A 21,175-nucleotide genomic window follows, 5' to 3' on the forward strand; every position below is an offset into this window, starting at 1 on the left:
AAATATAATTATATGCTTAACACATTTGCCTGAAAATGGCATATTTAACTTTTAGTTCCTCTGTTAATTTATAGCATCTGATGATGCTGTATTTACCTTCTAAGAGTTTTATATCTGTCATTTTAGAGAGAGGGTTATAGGTAAATTAGAATGGGCAGAACAAATGCTTTTAACTTTTCTTTTTCTGATGGTAAGCCATTATGATTCATACAGTCATTTTGTAACAAACAGCCCTCATTATAGAGGAAATTAGCAAAAAAAATTATTTATTTTGAAGAGAATACAGTTAAAATGAAATAATCCATCTTCTTCTGCAGAAACAGGTTGAAAAAATGAAATATATTCTTCTTTGATAGACATTTAACTATACTAAAAACAATCTAAGATATGTAATTTGTATTCTCAGAAGACAAGCTAAAAGGTCATGTTGGTTCTTCCTTGCATTAACAAGGAATAACATTATGTGACACTTTAGTGTCAAATTCGGTCAAAAGAACAATCTATTACATTACTGATCTCATAGGTAATCTCAACCCGTAACTGTCCACCTTGTGAAACTGGCATCATAGGAATCCATTACTTATCAGTGTAGAACTGAATTAAACTTTCTTCATTGTTTCTCTGTTTGTTTGTTTTTTTTTTTACCATGATTAGCAGTACACTGTGAAAAGGAGAGGAGGGGAGGGAAGGGGAGGGAAGGGAAAGGGAGCAGAAAGGGAGGGAAGGTGAGGGGAAAGGAATGGAAGGGGAGGGGAGGGGAGGGAAAGAGGGAAGGAAAGGGAAAGAGGGAAGGGAAGGGAAAGAGCGAAGGGAAAGAAGGGATCAGAAAAAAACCAAACTGAAACAAGAAAACCACCACCACCAACAACAATTTTATTTTGAAAATCCCTTTGCAACATTTGCACCTAGTTTTTGCAGCATTATGGTGGTAAACTAGAAACTGAATGGGAAGACAACTAAAAAGACTAACTTATATTGAGTGAATATAAAATCCTCAAATAGTATTAAACTTGAAAAACCAGAAAAAGTATCATTTTCTTTACCTAAAGATCTTCTTACCATGATAAGAAGTTAAACGCTATTTATATAAAATAGTAATTAATATTTTTAACATTTTCTTTTTTAAACATTTATGGACAAACCTTCAGTGACTCAAAGAGTTTTCCAAGACAATAGAGACCTAAGTTTAGCATACTTTAAAAAGAAACCCTGTACTTATAAGTGATGTTGAACTGGAAACAGTAATTGAAAGTCTTGGCTACTTTCTCCTCGTAGAAAAAAAATGTGAGTCAAAAGGTATTTTTTTTCTTACAAATCCAACAATCTCTCAGGCCTTCCTCTGATAGTCTACACTCCATGACAGATGCATAAGCTAGCTCTTACCTAAAGGTAGTGTACTCAGCAGGACACTGTTATCTGGAAAGGAAATGAAGGATATTTGTGCTTTGTTTCCAGATTTTTTTGGACATTTTTTGTATGCAAGTTTTCAATGTTGTGTGCAAGAAAACTTGTTGTTTAAACAGTTAAGACTAACATCAGTGCACTAAATAGGAAAAAACTTGATGTTAGTATCTTGAATCAATACAGCCACAGATTGGAATAATAGCTTGGCCGCTACAAGTCAGTGTCACACAGTTCTAGCTGCCTTAACTCTTTCCTCTGAGATCACATTGAAGAAGAAAGCCTTAAATGGTCTGTCTCTCTGTGACATTTGTTACACTGATGAAGAACACAATCTTCCTGTGGACGCTGTGAACTTTCTGAGCAAAACAAGTTGTACTTCAAGATTTAAACCCGTTTGTGTCCCTGACCCAATGTATTTAAGTGGAGGTAAGGTTTACCATAACAACTTCGGCTTCCCCAATCAATTGTTAAGGGAAGTCCCATGGGACAGAGTGCTAGAATGTAAAGGGGCTCAAGATAGCTGGACAACATTCAAGGACCACTTCTTGCAAGCACAGGATCAGTGTGTCCCAATGGGTAGAAAATCTAGTAAGGGAGCTAGGAGACCAGCGTGGTTAAAAAAGGAACTGCTGGGCAAACTCAAGTGGAAAAGGAAAATCTATAGATCATGGAAGGAGGGGCTGGTTACTTGGGAGGAATAGAGGACTGTTGTCAGAGAATGTAGGGAGGCAACTAGGAAAGCCAAGGCCTCCTTGGAACTTAACCTTGCAAGTCGGGTTAAGGACAATAGAAAGGGCTTTTTCAAACACATAGCCAACAAAACTAATACCAGAGGCAATATAGGCCCACTGCTGAATGAGGTGGGTGCCCTGGTGACAGAGGATTTAAAGAAGGCAGAGGTGCTGAATGCCTTCTTTGCCTCTGTCTTTACTCCTGCAGGCTTTCCCCATGAGCCCCAGTTTCATATAGCCCCAGAAGAAGTCAAGATAAAGGAGGAATTTGCCCAGGTAGATGAGGATTGGGTTAGGGATCAGTTGCATAATCTGGGCATCCATAAATCGATGGGTCCGGATGAAATGCATCCAAGGGTGCTGAGGGAGCTGGCGGAGGTCATTGCTAGTCCACTCTCCATCATCTTCAGTAAGTCATGGGTAACAGGAGAGGTGCCTGAGGACTGGAGGATAGCAAATGTCACACCAGTCTACAAGAAGGGCGAGAAGGAGGACCCGGGTAACTATAGACCGGTCAGCCTCACCTCCATCCCTGGAAAGGTGATGGAGTAACTTGTCCTTGGCACTATCTCTAGACATATCAAGGAGATGGGGGTCATCAAGAGCAGTCAACATGGTTTTACCAAGGGCAAGTCATGTTTGACTAACCTCATAGCCTTCTATGAGGAAATTACTAGGCGAATAGATGATGGTAGAGCGGTGGATGTGGTCTATCTTGATTTCAGTAAAGCATTTGACACGGTCTCCCACAGCATCCTTGTAAATAAGTTGATCAAGTATGGGTTTGATGATCAGGCAGTGAGGTGGATCAAGAACTGGTTGAAAGGAAGAAGTCAGAGAATTGTAGTCACTGGGGCAGAATCTAGTTGGAGGCCTGTGACTAGTGGAGTCCCTCAGGGGTCGGTACTGGGACCGGTGTTGTTCAACATCTTCATCAACGACCTGGATGAGGGTACAGAATGTACCCTCAGCAAGTTTGCTGATGACACCAAGCTGGGAGGAGTGGCTGACACACCAGAAGGCTGTGCTGCCATTCAGAGAGACTTAGACAGGCTGGAGACTTGGGCGGGGAAAAACCTGATGAAGTTTAACAAGGGCAAGTGTAGAGTTTTGCATTTGGGGAAGAAAAATGCCATGTACCAGTACAGGTTGGGGGCTGACCTGCTGGAGAGCAGTGTGGGTGAAAGGGATCTGGGGGTCCTGGTAGACAGGAGGATGACCATGAGCCAGCAATGTGCCCTTGTGGCTAAGAAGGCCAATGGCATCCTGGGTTGTATTAGAAAGGGTGTGGTTAGTAGGTCAAGAGAGGTTCTCCTCCCCCTCTATTCTGCATTGGTGAGGCTGCATCTGGAGTATTGTGTCCAGTTCTGGGCCCCTCAGTTCAAGAAGGACAGGGAACTGCTTGAAAGAGTCCAGCGCAGAGCCACAAAGATGATGAAGGGAGTGGAACATCTCCCTTATGAGGAAAGGCTGAGAGAGCTGGGTCTCTTTAGTTTGGAGAAAAGGAGACTGAGGGGTGACCTCATCAATGTTTACAAATACGTAAAGGGTGAGTGTCAAGAAGATGGAGTTAAGCTTTTTTCAGTGATGACCAGTGATAGGACAAGGAGTAATGGATACAAATTGGAGCATAGGAGGTTTAAGGTGAATATCAGAAAAATTTTTTTTACTGTGAGAGTGACAGAGCACTGGAACAGGCTGCCCAGAGAGGTTGTGGAGTCTCCTTCTCTGGAGACATTCAAAACCCGCCTGGACGCCTTCCTGTGTGATGTACTCTAGGTGACCCTGCTCTGGCAGGGGGGTTGGACTAGATGATCTTTCGAGGTCCCTTCCAACCTCTATGATTCTATGATTCTATGATTCTATGATTCTATGATTCTATGAATTTAATCTGTTGAGCACTGCTGGTAAATGGTGATTAAAAATGCAGGTTGCATAGTACACTAATCTGTTTATAATATAACATCTTTGATTAAGAAAAACTATATTTGGTGTTTCATACAGAGATTAATATTAAGTCACTGATAGAATACAGATAAGTAATTAATGTTTTCACTGTAGTTCATCATTAATTGCCTACCTTGCAGCTATTCCTTTGGATTCTGAAAATGGTTTTCTTGTTAATATTAAAAATATCTCTTAACAATTACACCTTTTTTGCAGTTGAATGTACTTTGTTCATTTAGGTTAACTTTTGTAAAAAATTCAAGCAGCTGAAATTACTGCTAGTCACGTGTAAATTGGAACCCATCAACACACTTGTTAAACTGAGCCCTGCATCTGATCATGTCAGTCTGTCCTATCTTCTTCTCCTTTCTTAACTATCTGTGTAATCTCACTCTCTGTTCCATGTCTGTGTGGAGGGGTACTGCTGGGACCAAAATGCTAGAAGGTAGGACCTGCTGGGAGCACCTTTGCTAGCAGATATGGAGTCAGCAGCTGAAATTAGTGGTGTGAGTGCCCCTGGCCTGTGGTGTCAGCTACTAGAGCAAGCATGATCTCAGCATCAGCTGCTGGAGCAAGTGTGGGGTTTTGTCTGCCAGCCACCAGGGCATGTCTCAAATACCAGGCAGTGCAACAGACCAGTTTGAATGAGGTGAGGGCCATTATTCAGGGAATCCAACTAGTGTATGAAGCAGGACCTGGGTGACAGCCTGTGTGCATCGTGCCAACTGTTTGGCGGATGAGTGTCTGTATCTTCCCCAAACCAGGAGTGTGTGGGGTGTGTGGGGGGTGTGCTTCTGTGTTTGCTAGCAATCTTCAAGCTCAGCCAGCCAGCAAACAGGAAAACTTCCGTCTGGTACCAGGTGGGAACAGGGTCCAGGCTGGTATTTGAGGGGATGCACAAACATAGGGTGCCTGTAAGACAAATGTGTGACTCTGCATGTCTAGCAGTGGCACCAAGCTGGATCAGACAGTGAGTGGGGCAGGTAAGAGGACACAGGATCTGGCCAGGGTTGGTGGAATGACAGAGAGTTTATGCTGGTACTAAAGGGAATTTTGATTATGTGTAGAGAGTCTTAAGTATGTACTGTTGATAGCAAGCTTCCATCTCTGCCAGCTGAAAAAGAGGAAGCAGACTTGTTTGTCTGTGCCCATGTTTTATATAATTATGTAGGTGTTATTGAAGACAGTGCCTTGTCCATGACAGACTGTGTAGCTGACCATGTTAGTATCCTATGTTTGTCTGTGTGTGCATCTGTGTGTGTCTCTGGGATACGTGCACAGCTTTGCTACCGGTTGAATAAGTAAACAGGAAAGCAGCAGCCACTTCCAGTGGCCCGGGATGGAGACCCCAGGTATCCTGGCTGGGCTCCAGCAGCCAGACAGAAATAATTCCTGGACTTTGAGCTTCTGAAAGCAGCAGCTGCTTATAGCGTCCCTTAGCAGAAGTTATCACCCAAGACATGAACCATTGTGGACCAGCTTCAGTAAAGGGGAACCAAGGAACCCAGAAGATTTCCTTGGAGGCTACTTGTAAATGTAGAAATAGTTTACTGCGTATGAGAACATGTGAATAAAACTGTAGAGTAAGTAAATAGCATAAAAAAAACTTCCCTTGGAAAAAAAAACAAAACACAACAACATAAATGCAAGCAAATCTGATCAGAATCTTTATGAACTTTAGTTCCATTGCTCCCCACCTCAGAGATCTACTAAAGCAGATGTTTCTTGTGGTACAGCATCCTTTTGGCAAAACTGTAGTAAAAAAAATGTCATCACAGAATTTCTTGAAATTCAAGAAAAGAAGAAAAATAAATTGCACAGTAGAATGGCCTAGAAATTGTTACAGTCATGTAAGTGCCCTTACCGAACTGGATGGGGGAAGGACTTTGGTTTGTGTGTCTGAAAATTCTGTATATTGTTCATGCTCCTGACCTATATATGTAATTTATAACTGCAATTTCTCTTTCCCAGGCTGCTGAAGCTTGAAATGTTTCTCCCCCCTCATTCTCTTCCATTCTATATAGCACTGGAATATTAATTAAAAATCAGTTGAAAGGTAGTGATCAGATACCTGTCTGAAATGGAAAACTGAAAAAGAAAAAAGCTTCCTATTTTTTGCTCAGCCTAGTTTTAAGGGAACAGGCATATCCACATATAATTTAAAGAATATAAATTTGAATAATAGAGTCCAATCACCAAATTTAACTAACTACTAAGGTTAAAGTTCTAAATTAATAAAAAACTTTTCAGTATCACAGAATCACAGAATTGTTCTGGTTGGAGAAGATCTTTTAGCTTGAGTCCAACCATTAACCAAACTCTACCAAGTCCAGTGCTAACCCATATCATTGATTACCACATCTACACATCTTTTTAACACCTCCAGGGACAGTGATTCAGCCACCATCCTGAGCAGCCTATTCCAGCATTTAATAACCCCTCCATTAAAGAAGCTTCTTCTAATATCTAATCTAAACCTCCTCTGGTGCACCTTGAGACCATTTCCTCATCTTGTTGCTTTTTACTAGGCAGAAGAGACCAACCCTCACCTTGCTACAACCTCCTTTCAGGTAGTTGTAGAGAACAATAAGGTCTCCTCTCAGCCTCCTCTTCTCCAGGCTGAACAACCCCAGTTCCCTCATACATTACTCATAAAACTTGTTCTCCAGACCTTTCACTAGCTTTGTTGCCCTTCCCTGGACTTGCTCCAGCACCTCAATGTCTTTCTTGTAGTGAGGGGCACAAAACTGAAATAAGTACTCAGGGTGCAGCCTCACCAGTGAGGAGTACAGGGATACAATCACTAGTCCTGCTGGCCACACTATTTCGTATACAAGCCAGGATGCTGCTGGCCTTCTGGGCCACCTGGGCACACTGCTGTCACATATTCAGCTGCTTTTGATCAACATCCCCAAGTTCTTTTCCTCTGGGCAGCTTTCCAGTCAGTCTTCCCCAAGTCTTTAGTGTTGTGGGGGGGTTTTGTGGCCTAAATGCAGGACCTGGCACTTTGCTTTGTTAAATCTTACACAATTAGCCTTGGTCCATCAATCCAGCCTGTCCTGGTCCCTCTGTAGAGTCTACACACCCTCAGGCAGATCAACACTCCCTCCATTTTGCATGATTCATACTGAAGTTGTACATTCTACAACAGAAACCAGGAGTGCATGATTCATTTCCTTCATTTTTCAGGGTTGGAAAACCAGTAGTATGTAAAAAAAAGATTGTATGCAATTGGCACAGCTGCTTTAGCACAAAGAACAAAAAAGTAAACAAGACCTCAACAATTTTCTATCTACTTTTGACAATCACTGGTCCTTTTGTCTCTGAACTGTTGCACCTCATAAATAAAAGAAGTATGTTAGCCCTTCGTGTAAACTTTATGTGAAAGAAGAATATTAAAGGTGCCGAGTATCTGTTTAAAATAAAACATACAATTAAGTTCTCTCTGCATTTGGTTCTGAGACTATAGAAAACACTGACAATTTTTCAGAAGGCTCTCTGTCTGTTAACTGACAAACTAAAACTGCAGATGAATAAGAAAAAAAGCTCAGCAAATCAAATAGCAGTAGGTAAAGACAGCAGAGTTTGCAAGCACCATTTGCAAATTATACTATTAAAATTCTAGTAAAAGGTTTCAGTGGCAATTATTTTAATGAGAAACAGAATTGACAGAACTGCAGACCCTCTAGTGACTATAAATGAAGGAAAGAAGTTGGAAATTTAACCTGATCTCATGTCAGTGTCTCTTGGCTATATTTTGTGGGGTTTATTTTCCTTTATGACATCCCTAAAATTGAATATTGATTTATACACATTTTTGTCATTCATCTGTAGCTTTTTGAGTTAAAATTGACCTGTGTCCATTCACATTAATCCAGTGTCTCCTGGCTCTATAATCTTAATAGTCTAGATATGTGTCCATAGTAGTACTGAATAAACGATACTTGTTTTACAGACAACCTAGTATCTAACATGAAATGTTCATGCCAGCAAAACTCTCTGCTTCAGTGTGATATGCTTTCAGGGCATCGCATAATTTTGTACAGTCAAATGGTACTCTAACAAAAAAAAAATCTTCAGGTTCTGCAGATAATGGATTACAATGGAGTGCCTTAGGTATATTATTCATTTCCATAAGACACAAGATTTCAGGCATTAACTGGCTTGGTTGTTAAAGCACAATGCTACTAAGAGTATCCTACTAAAAATATATTAACAATTGCAGCAGCTATAGCCCACACAATATGCATATAGACACAGACAAACTAATATTTTTGTATCGGTCAATGTGAGGGTGAAATTTACATAGTGAGAGATATTAAAAAAAAAACAGCTAGAGTACAGCTAGTAAGAAACATTTGTAATAATTGTAGATAAAGATTTGAAAGTCTTTGGAAGACAAGTGATGTGAAGAAAAAGTCTCATTCAATTGTACTGAAATAGTATATAACTTTCTACAGAATTTATTTATTAAATAAAATATTTTTGCACAAGAGCTGTTGAGGCAAGTTTACATGCACAGGGTTTTTTGGAGGGTCTATATATAGTTTATAGCACAGATTAAGTCTAATGGTGAAATATACTTCTGGAGAAAAAGAAAACCAAAATGAGATAATGAGAACTGGAAGAGGAAATCCTCTTCCCAAGAGCCAGCAATGAAAAAAGGTTCTGGAGGTCCCAAGGTGATCATCCTCCCCTGGACGTTCACTCCATCAAGGCAGGTGGTTCCTTCTCATACTTCTCCCACAGCAACTGTGACATCTACGTGAGTTCCTGCTCAAATTCCCTATGGCCTATATGGCACTGTTATTGGTGACTAGAGAACACCCAGGTCAGGAGCAGCTGCTTACATGCTAGCAGTTTATCAAGTTGTGTGCACACAAATTTTTAGGTCCCCTAATATAAACCAAAAGCTACAACTGGGGCAGAAACAGTAGCGACAGAAAGGGTGATGCTATGCTAGTAACAGTCACTTCCCAGGAGAGCCCACAATAATAACAGTATTGAGGTTTGCAGGTACAAGGTCATGAGAACATGGAAATAGGCTGCCACAGAGGACCTAGAAAACAGTGCCACAGCAGCTTGCCTTTAAGGTTTTACAGCTGCAACTGAAAGGCAGGTTACTGAGGTATAAATGGAAGACTCTTAGCAATATAAAATCTAATGACACTTAAGGCATTGTGCAACATTTTTGCACGTAATTATTAAATTATTAAATATTAAAAAAAAATCTACTGATTTTTTAGACCAAAAGATTAACAGATTAACTGCCTATTAACTCAAATAAGACAGTACTATCTCTAAAAACCTGTATTTATATGGATGGTCTTTTTTTCCTGATATTTTCAATTTCTATCAATTATTCCAGTTTTTCTTAAGGAATATTAATAAGACCACAGCTAAAGTCTGGTTTTCAGGATTTGCTAGTCAAAGAGAAAACATCTACATAAACATGCTCTACTATTTTTTCCTTTGACATTCTAAAACAGACTGCACAGAAACAAAGATTTTATCACCTTCAGGCAGCATTAAATATTTAATTACGATGTTTTGATAAAATGCTTCTCACACCACTGTTCTTTTGTGTGAAGACTGATAACAATCTAGTGCATTGGCTTATGTGAAAGATCATTTCTTTTAACATGTTTGAGGTGATTATTAAGGTAAAGTATTGGATTATTTATTATATCTTCTTAGGTTTCTCTCCAGTTTGAAAATTTTGGTAGTTCACATGAAAGCATTACCATGGTATACCATGTCAGTGTTAAAAAAATGAACATTTCAGATGTAATATTTCATAAATAATTTGTATAGTTTAATTCACAGCTTGCTTTCTATTATGCTGTATTATTTCTCAAACAATCAAAATTGTGCATTACAGATTATATGTATATCCTTTACAAACTGAAAAAGAAAATTACAAATAAATACATTTGTCCTGGTTTGAGCCAGGATGAAGCCAATTTTCTTTTTACCATTTTTTTTTTCTTCAGTGAACTCTCTTTTAAGCAGCACACTTACTGAAACTAACAGCACATTTTCCAGTTAGTGGACTGATAATGCCCAAATGTTTACAAATACTGCTGAGAGACCAAGAACGCTTTGCTCCGCTTGTTGAATCTGCTCCTTCAGACACTAAAGCAGCAGAAGAGTTGTATCCACAACACTCCTGCAGTGAGGAGCGGACTAGACAGACAGCAAAATTGGCCAACTAAAATGTTCCATCCATATACACGTAACACTCGATATAAGCTCAGAGATCACAGAAGTCAAGCCCTTCTCCTTTCTTCTGTTCCATTCATGGTCTGCATCCAGGGAGGATTCTGTCTATGCATCTCCTTTGATCCTGGAATTCTGGAGCTACAGAGATTCTGAGGCCAACTACATGTTAACTGAAAAGGAGATACTTGGGGCACATAAAGGAGTTAGAGCTGCTTCAGAAGTGATCGGCACTGAAGCACAGCTCCTCCTGGCACCCAGATTACCAGTGCTGAGATTCATGTTCCAGTGTAACCTTTCTCCTATCTATCATGCCACCGATGTGACTTGGAGTAAATGGACTGCTTTAATCACCCAGCGAGCTTGAATAGGAAGCCCTGATCGTCCAGTAATCACAGAAGCGATTACAGCCTGGCCAGAAGCATACACTTTGGAATGGCACCACCAGGAGAATGGGTGAAAAGGGCTGAAGAAGCCCTATGTTGGGAGTCAATAAATTATTGTAATTAATTTAATTGCCAATCCTGAGATAAACCGTGACAACATTCAAAATTTAAATCTTCCTTTTCTGAATGTGTGTTTGTGAAAAGAAATTGTTTAACTTAAAGAAAATTCCTGACCAATTATTCTCAGGCTTTTGAAAACCTAATAACTTTGAGATTTTTACATTATAACAGACTTGTCCTGAAAAATTAATGGAAATGTATTAATATAATTAAATGAACACATTGAATTTTGGGCTGAGTATCTTTTTCTACTTCTCATTATGTTTGGTTTTCTATATTGAATATAAAGATGCAGTTATATATGCTTCCATGAAATACGATGTAACAAATTTAAAGAATCTTTTGCACTATTATATGAAACAGTATCACATCAAGACAAAGTTAGAGGCAAAACAAAATAATGAATAAAGGAAATAATGGGAAATCAGACAGTTTAAAAACATTTCCTGAAGAGTCCGTGGTGATGTAGTTTTCAGAACAGCACAGCATATGACCACTGGTGAAAACTGGCATCTTATCCAAGATATATATACATAGAGAAGCATGGAGTTTACACAAGAACATATGTACTAATTACCTGTGAAAATACTTATTTGCTTTCAAAATCCAAACTTTGCAATAACTTTTTCACCATGTGCTTGGACAAATGTTCAGTATGGCATACCTTTTGCCTTCTACCAGAAAAGAGGAATTTGCTTCACAAGTCTTCTGGAGGATCTTACGCATGTAAAGAAAAATAATCATTTTTAGTGGAAATGTAGAGGACAGACTAAAAGTAATATATACCTCATTCAATGTAAGGATTCTTTGCAAGCAGTATTGCACATTTTTGGCTTTTAAAAAAACATTTTACTTTTTTTTTGTTTAGTTTTGTTTTTTAAAATACCTTAAGTATGTCAATACAAAAATCTCAGGTATTGTAGAAGCTGAGTTATACAGGACACTAACAGCTATTTGTAAGCCATTTTAACAATTGTTTTCCTTTGTGAAGGTCAGGTGGAGAATATATTTGGGGAGGGCGGGGGTTGTGGGTGGTTAAATTAGTTATCAGTAAAGTTTACCTGATTTTGGAACATAGCTCTGGAGATTGTAAATTTAATTCTGACAGGCTTTTTTCTTCACAACACTGAGCAGGCCTTTGCTGTTGTCAGAGACGGTTTGGTGACTTGGTATGTGGAAACAGTGTCTGAAACAGCTCAGGACAGAGTCCTGCCTTAGGCAACCGTGAACAGTGCAGACGGCATGACAAGCTGGTCACCTTTCCCTCCCACTCCTCTCTGGCTTGCTGCCCTTGGTAAACCTCCAGCAGCTGCTCTGTGCATGTGCTAACCACCAGGGCTTGCTTCGGACCCTTTGAAGACGCCCCCCACCCCGTTTTAGAACTCTGGCGCTGGAATAAGGTGCCCAGGGAGGAGGTGGAGTCACCCTCCCTGGAAATATTTAAAAACTGCGTGAATGAGGCACTTCAAGACATGTTCTAGTGGGCTTTTTTATTAATTTTAGGGGGGGAGTGGGCATTGACGGTTGCACGTGGTGATCTTATAGGTCTTTTCCAACTGTGACAATTCTGTGATTCTCTGGAATGTCAGACTGCGCAGTCTTTCAGGCTCCAGAACCTTCCAGAACAATGAACTGTATAAGTTCAAAGCATAGTGCCACCCCAGGGGTGGCCTCTCGGGGACAGAATTTAGGAAAGGGCTAAAAGTGCAACACACTCTAGTCACCACACCATCTGCAGACCAGGACCGGAGGCTAGAGGCTTGCAGAGGAGGACGCATCCGAAAAGACCTTGCTGGAATGAAAGGGTGGTGATATCTGTCTTGTCTTTCTATCTTTATTTCTTTTCTCCTACGACTTAGTGTTACAAAAGCCTAGCCGTTTCCTTGGTTCGCTCCATTTGCCAGTTAGAGCATTTGTTACCGTGAGTTAACATCTTCGTAATTGCCCGCCATTAGCGCCTGATTAGCAAGCTCTTAAAAAACGTATTTCTGCGGTTCTTGTAGGCCATTCGCTGTGGCTGTTCTCACAGCGCTGCCGCAGAAGTGGGACTTCCGCACTTTTGAGGTACAAAGAGATTCACCTTCCTCGAAAACTACTGAGTGGGATGAGACAGCTATATAGAATAGACAATAGGTCTATTTTTTTTTTTTTACCCAATAGAATAATTACATCACTTTTACGGGTAGTGTTTAGGGCAGGAAGGGCAACAAAGCTGGTGAGGGGTCTAGAGCACAACTCTTGTGGGGAGCGGCTGCGGGAACAAGTTCTTCAGTGGGGAGAAGAGAAAGCTGAGGGGAGACGTCCTCTCTCTCTACGACTACCTGAAAGGACATTGTAGTGAGGTGGGGTTGGTCTCTTCTCCCAAGTAACAAGCGACAGGATAAAAGAAAGTGGCCTCAAGTTTTTAAAACTCACTTAAAGGGTTGTTAAACACTGGAATAAGCTGCCCAGGGAGGAGGCTGAACCACCATCCTTGGACGTATTTGAAAGTTACATAGATGTGATGTTTAGGAATATGGCTTAGTGGTGGTCTTGCAGTGCTAGATAAGTGCTAGATAAGGTCTTTTTCAACCTAAATAATTCTATGATTCTATGGTTTATAAAATGACTAAATAATATTCTCGGCCCAAAGAGAAACGTGTGGAAATTCCACACTATGTTTATTGTTGTTAGTGGTTTTGTTAGAATGTGCTTAAACAGTTAAGTGACAGCTATAAAAATATAAGATACATGTAAGAAAGACATTTTTAATCTCCTTACTCTTTGAGTACGTGTAGTGAAATTCCTGAGCTTGGCCACTTTAAATGAAAGTGGGGGATTATTTGACCAATCGTGTGTGCCAGTGATAGAGTAATGTTAGAAAGAAAGTTCTTTCTCGTGTTTCTGGATATAAAAGTAGCACTTGTGTTTCGGGAAACTGAGCTTGCTTTGTTAGAATCCCACTCTGCTCCCTTTTCTGCGCAGAACTGGGTATTAAAGCAAATATCTCGACTGTGTGTGGATTGGCTTCTTGCAGATTGGGTAGCAGACCCTGCTTTCAGAACAACATAATGATACTGGATTTTAAAGTACCACTGTGTTTTAATGCACCACATTTTATCTTCAATATTATGACACACATGCTGAAAAACCCCAACCCTACACAGTTAGCCTTTCTGACACTTGATCATTTTGAAAGCTCTTTGAGGCTATGCAGAGATGAAGCTTTTTCCCGTATTCCTTCCACAGCTTTGATTCACAAATAGTAGTTTTTCAAGAGTGGAAAATGGTCCACTGACATTTTGTACACATCCTTGATCAAGACTAACTTTTTACCTTAAAATGTAAGATTTTTTTTTTTAAGTTTTAAGATTTCTCTATATTGTATTTGCTTTTCATAAACTAAAATTTGCCCTGTAGTATATTTATGTACTTCCTAACAAATGGATATTTATCTCTCTGTATTTATGTTTAGACAATAGCCTATTATAGTCCTGTGACAGTTAATTATTTAAAAGCACTTTGGTCAAAATCACTTGCTTAATGTTATCCAATTTATCAATAGTTGTAATTAGTTATTTTATACACACACACAGACACACACTCAGGAACTCATTTACCCTATTTTAAACCAATTAGCTAAAACAGTGTTAGATATTTTTGCTAGTTTAATATTTGCTTTTGAATATGTCTTATAATGTTGCACCCAACATAAACCTCTCCTTCGTATAGAGCTAATTTTAAGAGCACAGCATAATTTTGTTGTTGTTGTTGTTTGCCATCATCATTGATGAATAAGTGATAGCAACGCATGATGATTTAAAATAACTTTTCCTGTAAAAAAGCTGTGATTTTCAGATTGTGTTGTTTTGTGTTCAGCTCTTTCTGAAAATTCTGTTTAAACCTGGAACTGTAAGACATTGCATAAATAATTTTTTAAAATTACATTTGAACTATAAAGTTGTGAGAGATTTTGAATTATGTGACACAAAGGACTGGATATCCAAGAAGACTAATTCTTTCAGATCTTGTGCAGATTACTGGTACAAAGTAAATTGTGTGATAATCCTAGGCCTTTTCAGTGATTTTTAGGTACTTTTGTCAACAGTCAACATACTGTTCCAATAAGAGAAGTTTATTGGAGCAAGAGAGAGTCAGAACTATTGATAGGGTAGCTTCTATTACGAAGTGTTGTTTATGGCACAGTGTTTCTAAATCTGGTAGTGTGCATTAATTTTAGTATGTCCGGTTTTCACTCCTGCTTTCAAATATCGTTGCTATGTCACACAGGTGAATGAAAGAGGTTCTTTGGGCATGGTGACAAATTGGGCTTTGGGAAATAAAGGTAAGTTTCTGTACTGTGAATGAATGTGTGGTACACAAGGTCATTATTATAAACTCCACCTGTGTGCACTAACACACACACAAAAATTCAGATATATCTCTGGCTGACATAATTGTGATGGAAAAAGCTATAAGAATAAATACAGATCCATCTAGAAATTAGTTTTTGGTGCTGATTGCACAATTTTAGAAGGAAATAAGGATACATCAGAAGTCCTTCTGATGACACAACATCCCCTTGAGGGTTTCTGTTTTGCTACAGCATCAGAATCTTCTAATGTAAACATCTCTGAAGCAAACTGAATAATTCGTTTTAAGTATAGAATCACAGAATCATAGAATCATAGGGGTTGGAAGGGGCCTCGAAAGATCATCTAGTCCAACCCCCGTGGTAGAGCAGGGTCACCTAGAGTACATCACACAGGAAGGCGTCCAGGCTGGTCTTGAATGTCTCTAGTGAAGAAGACTCCACAACCTCTCTGGGCAGCCTGTTCCAGTGCTCTGTCACTCTTACAGTAAAAAAATTTTTTCTGATATTCACCTTAAACCTCCTATGCTCCAATTTGTATCCATTACTCCTTGTCCTATCACTGGTCATCACTGAAAAAAGCTTAACTCCATCTTCTTGACACTCACCCTTTACGCATTTGTAAACATTGCTGAGGTCACCCCTCAGTCTCCTTTTCTCCAAACTAAAGAGACCCAGCTCTCTCAGCCTTTCCTCATAAGGGAGATGTTCCACTCCCTTCATCATCTTTGTGGCTCTGCGCTGGACTCTTTCAAGCACTTCCCTGTCCTTCCTGAACTGAGGGGCCCAGAACTGGACACAATACTCCAGATGCAGCCTCACCAATGCAGAATAGAGGGGGAGGAGAACCTCTCTTGACCTACTAACCACACCCTTTCTAATGCACCCCAGGATGCCATTGGCCTTCTTAGCCACAAGGGCACACTGCTGGCTCATGGTCATCCTCCTGTCTACCAGGACCCCCAGGTCCCTTTCACCTACACTGCTCTCAAGCAGGTCAGCCCCCAACCTGTACTGGTACATGGCATTTTTCTTCCCCAAATGCAAAACTCTACACTTGCCCTTGTTAAACTTCATCAGGTTTTTCCCCGCCCAAGTCTCCAGCCTGTCTAAGTCTCTCTGAATGGCAGCACAGCCTTCTGGTGTGTCAGCCACTCCTTCCAGCTTGGTGTCATCAGCAAACTTGCTGAGGGTACATTCTGTACCCTCATCCAGGTCGTTGATGAAGATGTTGAACAACACCGGTCCCAGTACCGACCCCTGAGGGACTCCTGTGGGTAGTTAGGGTCCGGCGGCCGGAAGATTTCGCGCTGTACGGAAAGATAAGGCCCCTCTCCTAATAGCCAATAGCACTTAGTTCACGATGTAAGCAGACGGAAGTGACACCACAGACCTAACTCATATAAACACCGCGGTAAACACTAATAAACGCCATTTGCCATCCACCACATTGGTGTCTGTGAGCTGATGGACCGAGCGGCCTGGGGTTGGCTGCCGTGCCGTTCTTGAACCAGGTCGTCACGCCTTTCCCCGAAAGGCAACAAGTGGTGCCGAAACCCGGGAACACGCCTGGAATCGGGAAATTCACCTGGAGTCAGGAAAGCGGCGGCCGGAGCGGCAGGACCGTCCCGGCGGGGAGGAGCGGACCGACAAGGAGGATGGAAGCCCTTGTTAAGGTCGTATTGCAATTACATAAGCAGTGGGGTATAGATTGTAAGGCTAAAGATTTTACTCTCGCCGTTGCGAGGCTTTTGGAGATCGGGGTCATTGACCAGCCGGTAGATATTCTCCACCCTGAGGCGTGGGACAAATGCACTAAAGCGTTGGCTAAGGAGACGATGCTCTCGGGTCGTGGGAAGCACCTTAAGTCGTGGGGGAAAGTCGTGCAGGCGTTGCAGAAGGCTATACAGGAGCAGGAGACCTGGAGGGTGGCAAAGAACTGTTTGCTGGCCACCCCGAAGTTGGGAGTTGGGGCAGCCACACAGACTTTGCACCCCCTGAGTGATGACGGTTTTTCTGAGTCTGGGGAGGGTTTAAGGGTGGCGGAGCTGAGGGAGGGTGATGCGTCCCCTCGGTCTCCGGACCCCGACCCGCTTACGGAGGGACAGAAAGCAGCTCAGTCCTTCTGGGGCGGGTTGGCGGAGGAGGCTCAGGGCGCCGCGGAGAAAGCAGAGTCTGAGGAGGTTCGGGCTGAACCGCCGCCCTATACACCCCAAAATGGCGCTGAGCAAAAAAGGGGGGGGCGAGGTAAAGATGCCCGTGGTGGTAAAAGGGAGGAAAAGTTGGTATCAGCAAGTGCACACAGAAGGAGGGGGGAGGTGAAAGAATGTGAGGGGAGTGTGAGCGAGGCGGAGGAGGATGGGACCATGAGAGAGGCGGAGGAGGACGGGAGCAGGAGCGAAGGGCAGAAAGCCAACCGGAGTCGCTATCTGAAAAAATGCCTTCGTAGGGCAAATCCCCCGCCAAGCCGGGCGCAGAGCAAGCCGGGAGGGGGGGATGAGCCAAGGGGGAGGGAACGGCCCCGTGGGCGGTGCAGGAGCCTGGAACGGCCCACCCGTAAGGGGAGTGAGCGGGGCCGGAGCTCAACAAAAAGGTACTGGGAACCGGAAGTAGCCGGTCAGTCGAGCTCTGACTTCGGATCAGACACCAGCCGGGATGAGTGGCCGGTTACCGATTCAAACTCAGAGGAGGAGGAAATGGGAATATATACAGTCAAAAGCAAAAACATTCTCAGCCCAAATAAAAAGGGACTGCGAGGGAAAAACATCCCTGTCACCGACTGGAAGAGAGTAGAGGCTGCGTGTGCCGAAGGGGTCCCACCGGCCACGCGAGCATTCCCGGTCCGGATGACGGACAGGGGACAGAGGGTCCACTCACCAATAAACCCTAAGGATATACAAGCAATTGTTAAGGCAGTTGCGGAAAAAGGGCTTAATTCTGCCATGGTCCACACCCTCATAGATGGTGTCTTGAGTTTCTGTTCACAGGACCAGATTATCAGATGCCCCCGTGACCCGTACACCTCGGTGGCAACAGAGGACAACAAGTCAACAGGCGACCTGTCCACAGCAGAGAGCTTTACACCGGCAGAACCCAAGCAACGGCAACGTAGCCTCTGTGGCGGGGGGCTACGACGTCTTTGTGTGATCTTGATTTTAGAACTTGTCACTGTAGGACAGGTAACATCAGCTCACCCTTACCAGCCATTTAAATGGTCACTCCTTCGAGTCAAAGATCAGCAGGTTATCGCAACTCAAATAACATCAGGTGCGCCAAGTTTTAGTGCCACTCTCTGCCAGCTTGTCCCAACAAACAGATGCACGGTAGATGTAGTATTTTACATGTGTCCCAGCTCAAACCCTGGAAAAGGGTATTGCAACTCCCCTAGCCAGTACTTCTGTAATTATTGGGGATGTGAGACCATAGCCCCTGCTTGGATATCGGGTAGTGGTAAAGACAGATACCTAAAAGTTCAGTGGGGTCCATATGGGTGCACCTCACCAAGAGGATGGTGGCATAAAAGTTGTCAGTTCCTCTTCTTAAATGTTACCAAGCCTGAAGAGGACAGTTGGTTACTTGGAAAACTTTGGGGAGTAAGGTACTCAGAGCTAGGGAAAGACCGAGGTGGCTTAATCCTCATAAAAAAGGAGGTCGTCCCGAATGATCCGCTGCCAGTAGGCCCCAACCAAGCAGTTATCAGCAAAGCCCTGACTATCCCCAATCAGAACTATGTGACCAAAAAGACGGACAATCAGGAAAAACTGACAAAAGCTCCCATGACAACACACACCACCAAAATTTCTGAAAGAGACTCGCTCTGGAAAATGATGCAAGCTAGCTACCAAATACTGAACAAAACAAATCCAAATCTCACAGAGCATTGTTGGCTGTGCTACGGAATGGAACCACCCTTTTATGAGGCTGTAGCACTAAGTAACACACCCCTACAAATGAATGGTTCAAATCCAGCTCAGTGTATATGGGAGACAGAAAAGCAAGGGATCACACTAACACAAGTGGTGGGAAGCGGCGTGTGTGTAGGTAAAGTCCCTGAGAACAAAGAACAACTGTGTGACAGTAAGGTACAAGGTAAAATCCCCGCAAAGTGGTTAGTACCAGCCGACAATACCAAGTGGGTTTGCTCTGTCACGGGAGTTACACCTTGTCTGTCGTTGGACAAATTTGATGAATCCTCAGAATATTGTGTCCAGGTAGCTATAGTCCCTAAAGTCTTTTACCATCCTGAAGACGCTGTCTATGACTCTCTGATTACCCCAGAACATCATCTGTCAAAACGAGAACCCTTTACAGCACTAACAATAGCTACCCTCATGATCTTAGGAGGGGCGGGAGTAGGCACAGGAGTAGCATCCATGGTCCAACAGAATAAAGAATTCAGTGCCTTGAGGATGGCAGTGGATGAAGACCTGGCCAGAATTGAACAATCAATAAGTGCGCTAGAACAATCACTCAGGTCACTATCTGAAGTAGTGCTGCAGAATCAGAGAGGACTAGATCTAATGTTTTTTCAGCAAGGGGGAGTGTGCGCTGCACTAGGGGAAGAGTGCTGTGTATACGCGGACCACACCGGGATAGTGAGCGACACGATGGCCAAACTGCGAGAGGGGTTGGAAAAACAGAAAAGGGAACGAGAGGTGCAGGAAAGCTGGTTTACATCCTGGTTTAACTATGCACCTTGGCTGACCACCCTGATATCCACCTTGATAGGGCCAGTCGCAATGATTCTGATAACCTTGATCTTTGGACCCTGTATACTGAATAGGCTCGTGGCGTTTGTCAAGAGCCAGCTGGAGAAGGTTGACATCATGCTGATAGAACGCCAACAACTGCTTTAAGAATGTTTTTCTTCAGAATCTCCTGTAGCTATCTCTAGAGATACCTCATTACTTTCAACTACCTCTTGTCTAACGTGCACTATGTTTTCTATTCAGGTTTGTAACACATTTTTTAAGATTGTTAACATATCCCTTTTTAAGACTGTCACATTTTAACCAATTTTAACTGTGCATAGGGAGGGGGGAAATGTGGGTAGTTAGGGTCCGGCGGCCGGAAGATTTCGCGCTGTACGGAAAGATAAGGCCCCTCTCCTAATAGCCAATAGCACTTAGTTCACGATGTAAGCAGACGGAAGTGACACCACAGACCTAACTCATATAAACACCGCGGTAAACACTAATAAACGCCATTTGCCATCCACCACACTGGTGTCTGTGAGCTGATGGACCGAGCGGCCTGGGGTTGGCCGCCGTGCCGTTCTTGAACCAGGTCGTCACGCCTTTCCCCGAAAGGCAACAGACTCCACTAGTCACAGGCCTCCAACTAGATTCTGCCCCATTGACTACAACTCTCTGACTGGTAGTGCCAAGGACAAGTTGTTCCATCACCTTTCCAGGGATGGAGGTGAGGCTGACCGGTCTATAGTTTCCCGGGTCCTCCTTCTCGCCCTTCTTGTAGACTGGAGTGACATTTGCTATCCTCCAGTCCTCAGGCACCTCTCCTGTTACCCATGACTTACCGAAGATGATGGAGAGTGGACTAGCAATGACCTCCGCCAGCTCCCTCAGCACCCTTGGATGCATTTCATCCGGACCGATCGATTTATGGATATCCAGATTACTCAACTGATCCCTAACCCAATCCTCATCTACCTGGGCAAACTCCTCCTTTATCTTGACTTCTACTGGGGCTATATGAAACTGGGGCTCATGGGGAAAGCCTGCAGGAGTAAAGACAGAGGCAAAGAAGGCATTCAGCACCTCTGCCTTCTTTATATCCTCTGTCACCAGGGCACCCACCTCATTCAACAGTGGGCCTATATTGCCTCTGGTGTTAGTTTTGTTGGCTATGTGTTTGAAAAAGCCCTTTCTATTGTCCTTAACCCGACTTGCAAGGTTAAGTTCCAAGGAGGCCTTAGCTTTCCTAGTTGCCTCCCTACATTCTCTGACAACAGTCCTATATTCCTCCCAAGTAACCAGCCCCTCCTTCCATGATCTATA

General features: G+C 42.5%; 1 protein-coding gene across 1 annotated transcript; it reads left to right on the forward strand.

Annotated features, from left to right (window-relative positions):
* The first annotated feature begins 16,816 nt into the window (after nt 1-16,816).
* LOC127384217 (uncharacterized) lies at nt 16,817-20,378 on the forward strand. The gene has a single exon (XM_051618302.1). It carries the CDS (start codon nt 16,817-16,819, stop codon nt 20,012-20,014), a length of 3,198 nt encoding a protein of 1,065 aa, XP_051474262.1. The 3' UTR covers nt 20,015-20,378.
* Nucleotides 20,379-21,175: the final 797 nt, after the last annotated feature.

The sequence above is a fragment of the Apus apus genome, chromosome 4 (assembly GCF_020740795.1).
Source record: "Apus apus isolate bApuApu2 chromosome 4, bApuApu2.pri.cur, whole genome shotgun sequence".
Classification (NCBI taxonomy): Eukaryota; Metazoa; Chordata; class Aves; order Apodiformes; family Apodidae; genus Apus; species Apus apus.

Bases quoted from the DNA above. Each gene is read 5' to 3' on its own strand.
- LOC127384217 (XM_051618302.1), top strand. From the start codon at position 16,817: ATGGAAGCCCTTGTTAAGGTCGTATTGCAATTACATAAGCAGTGGGGT.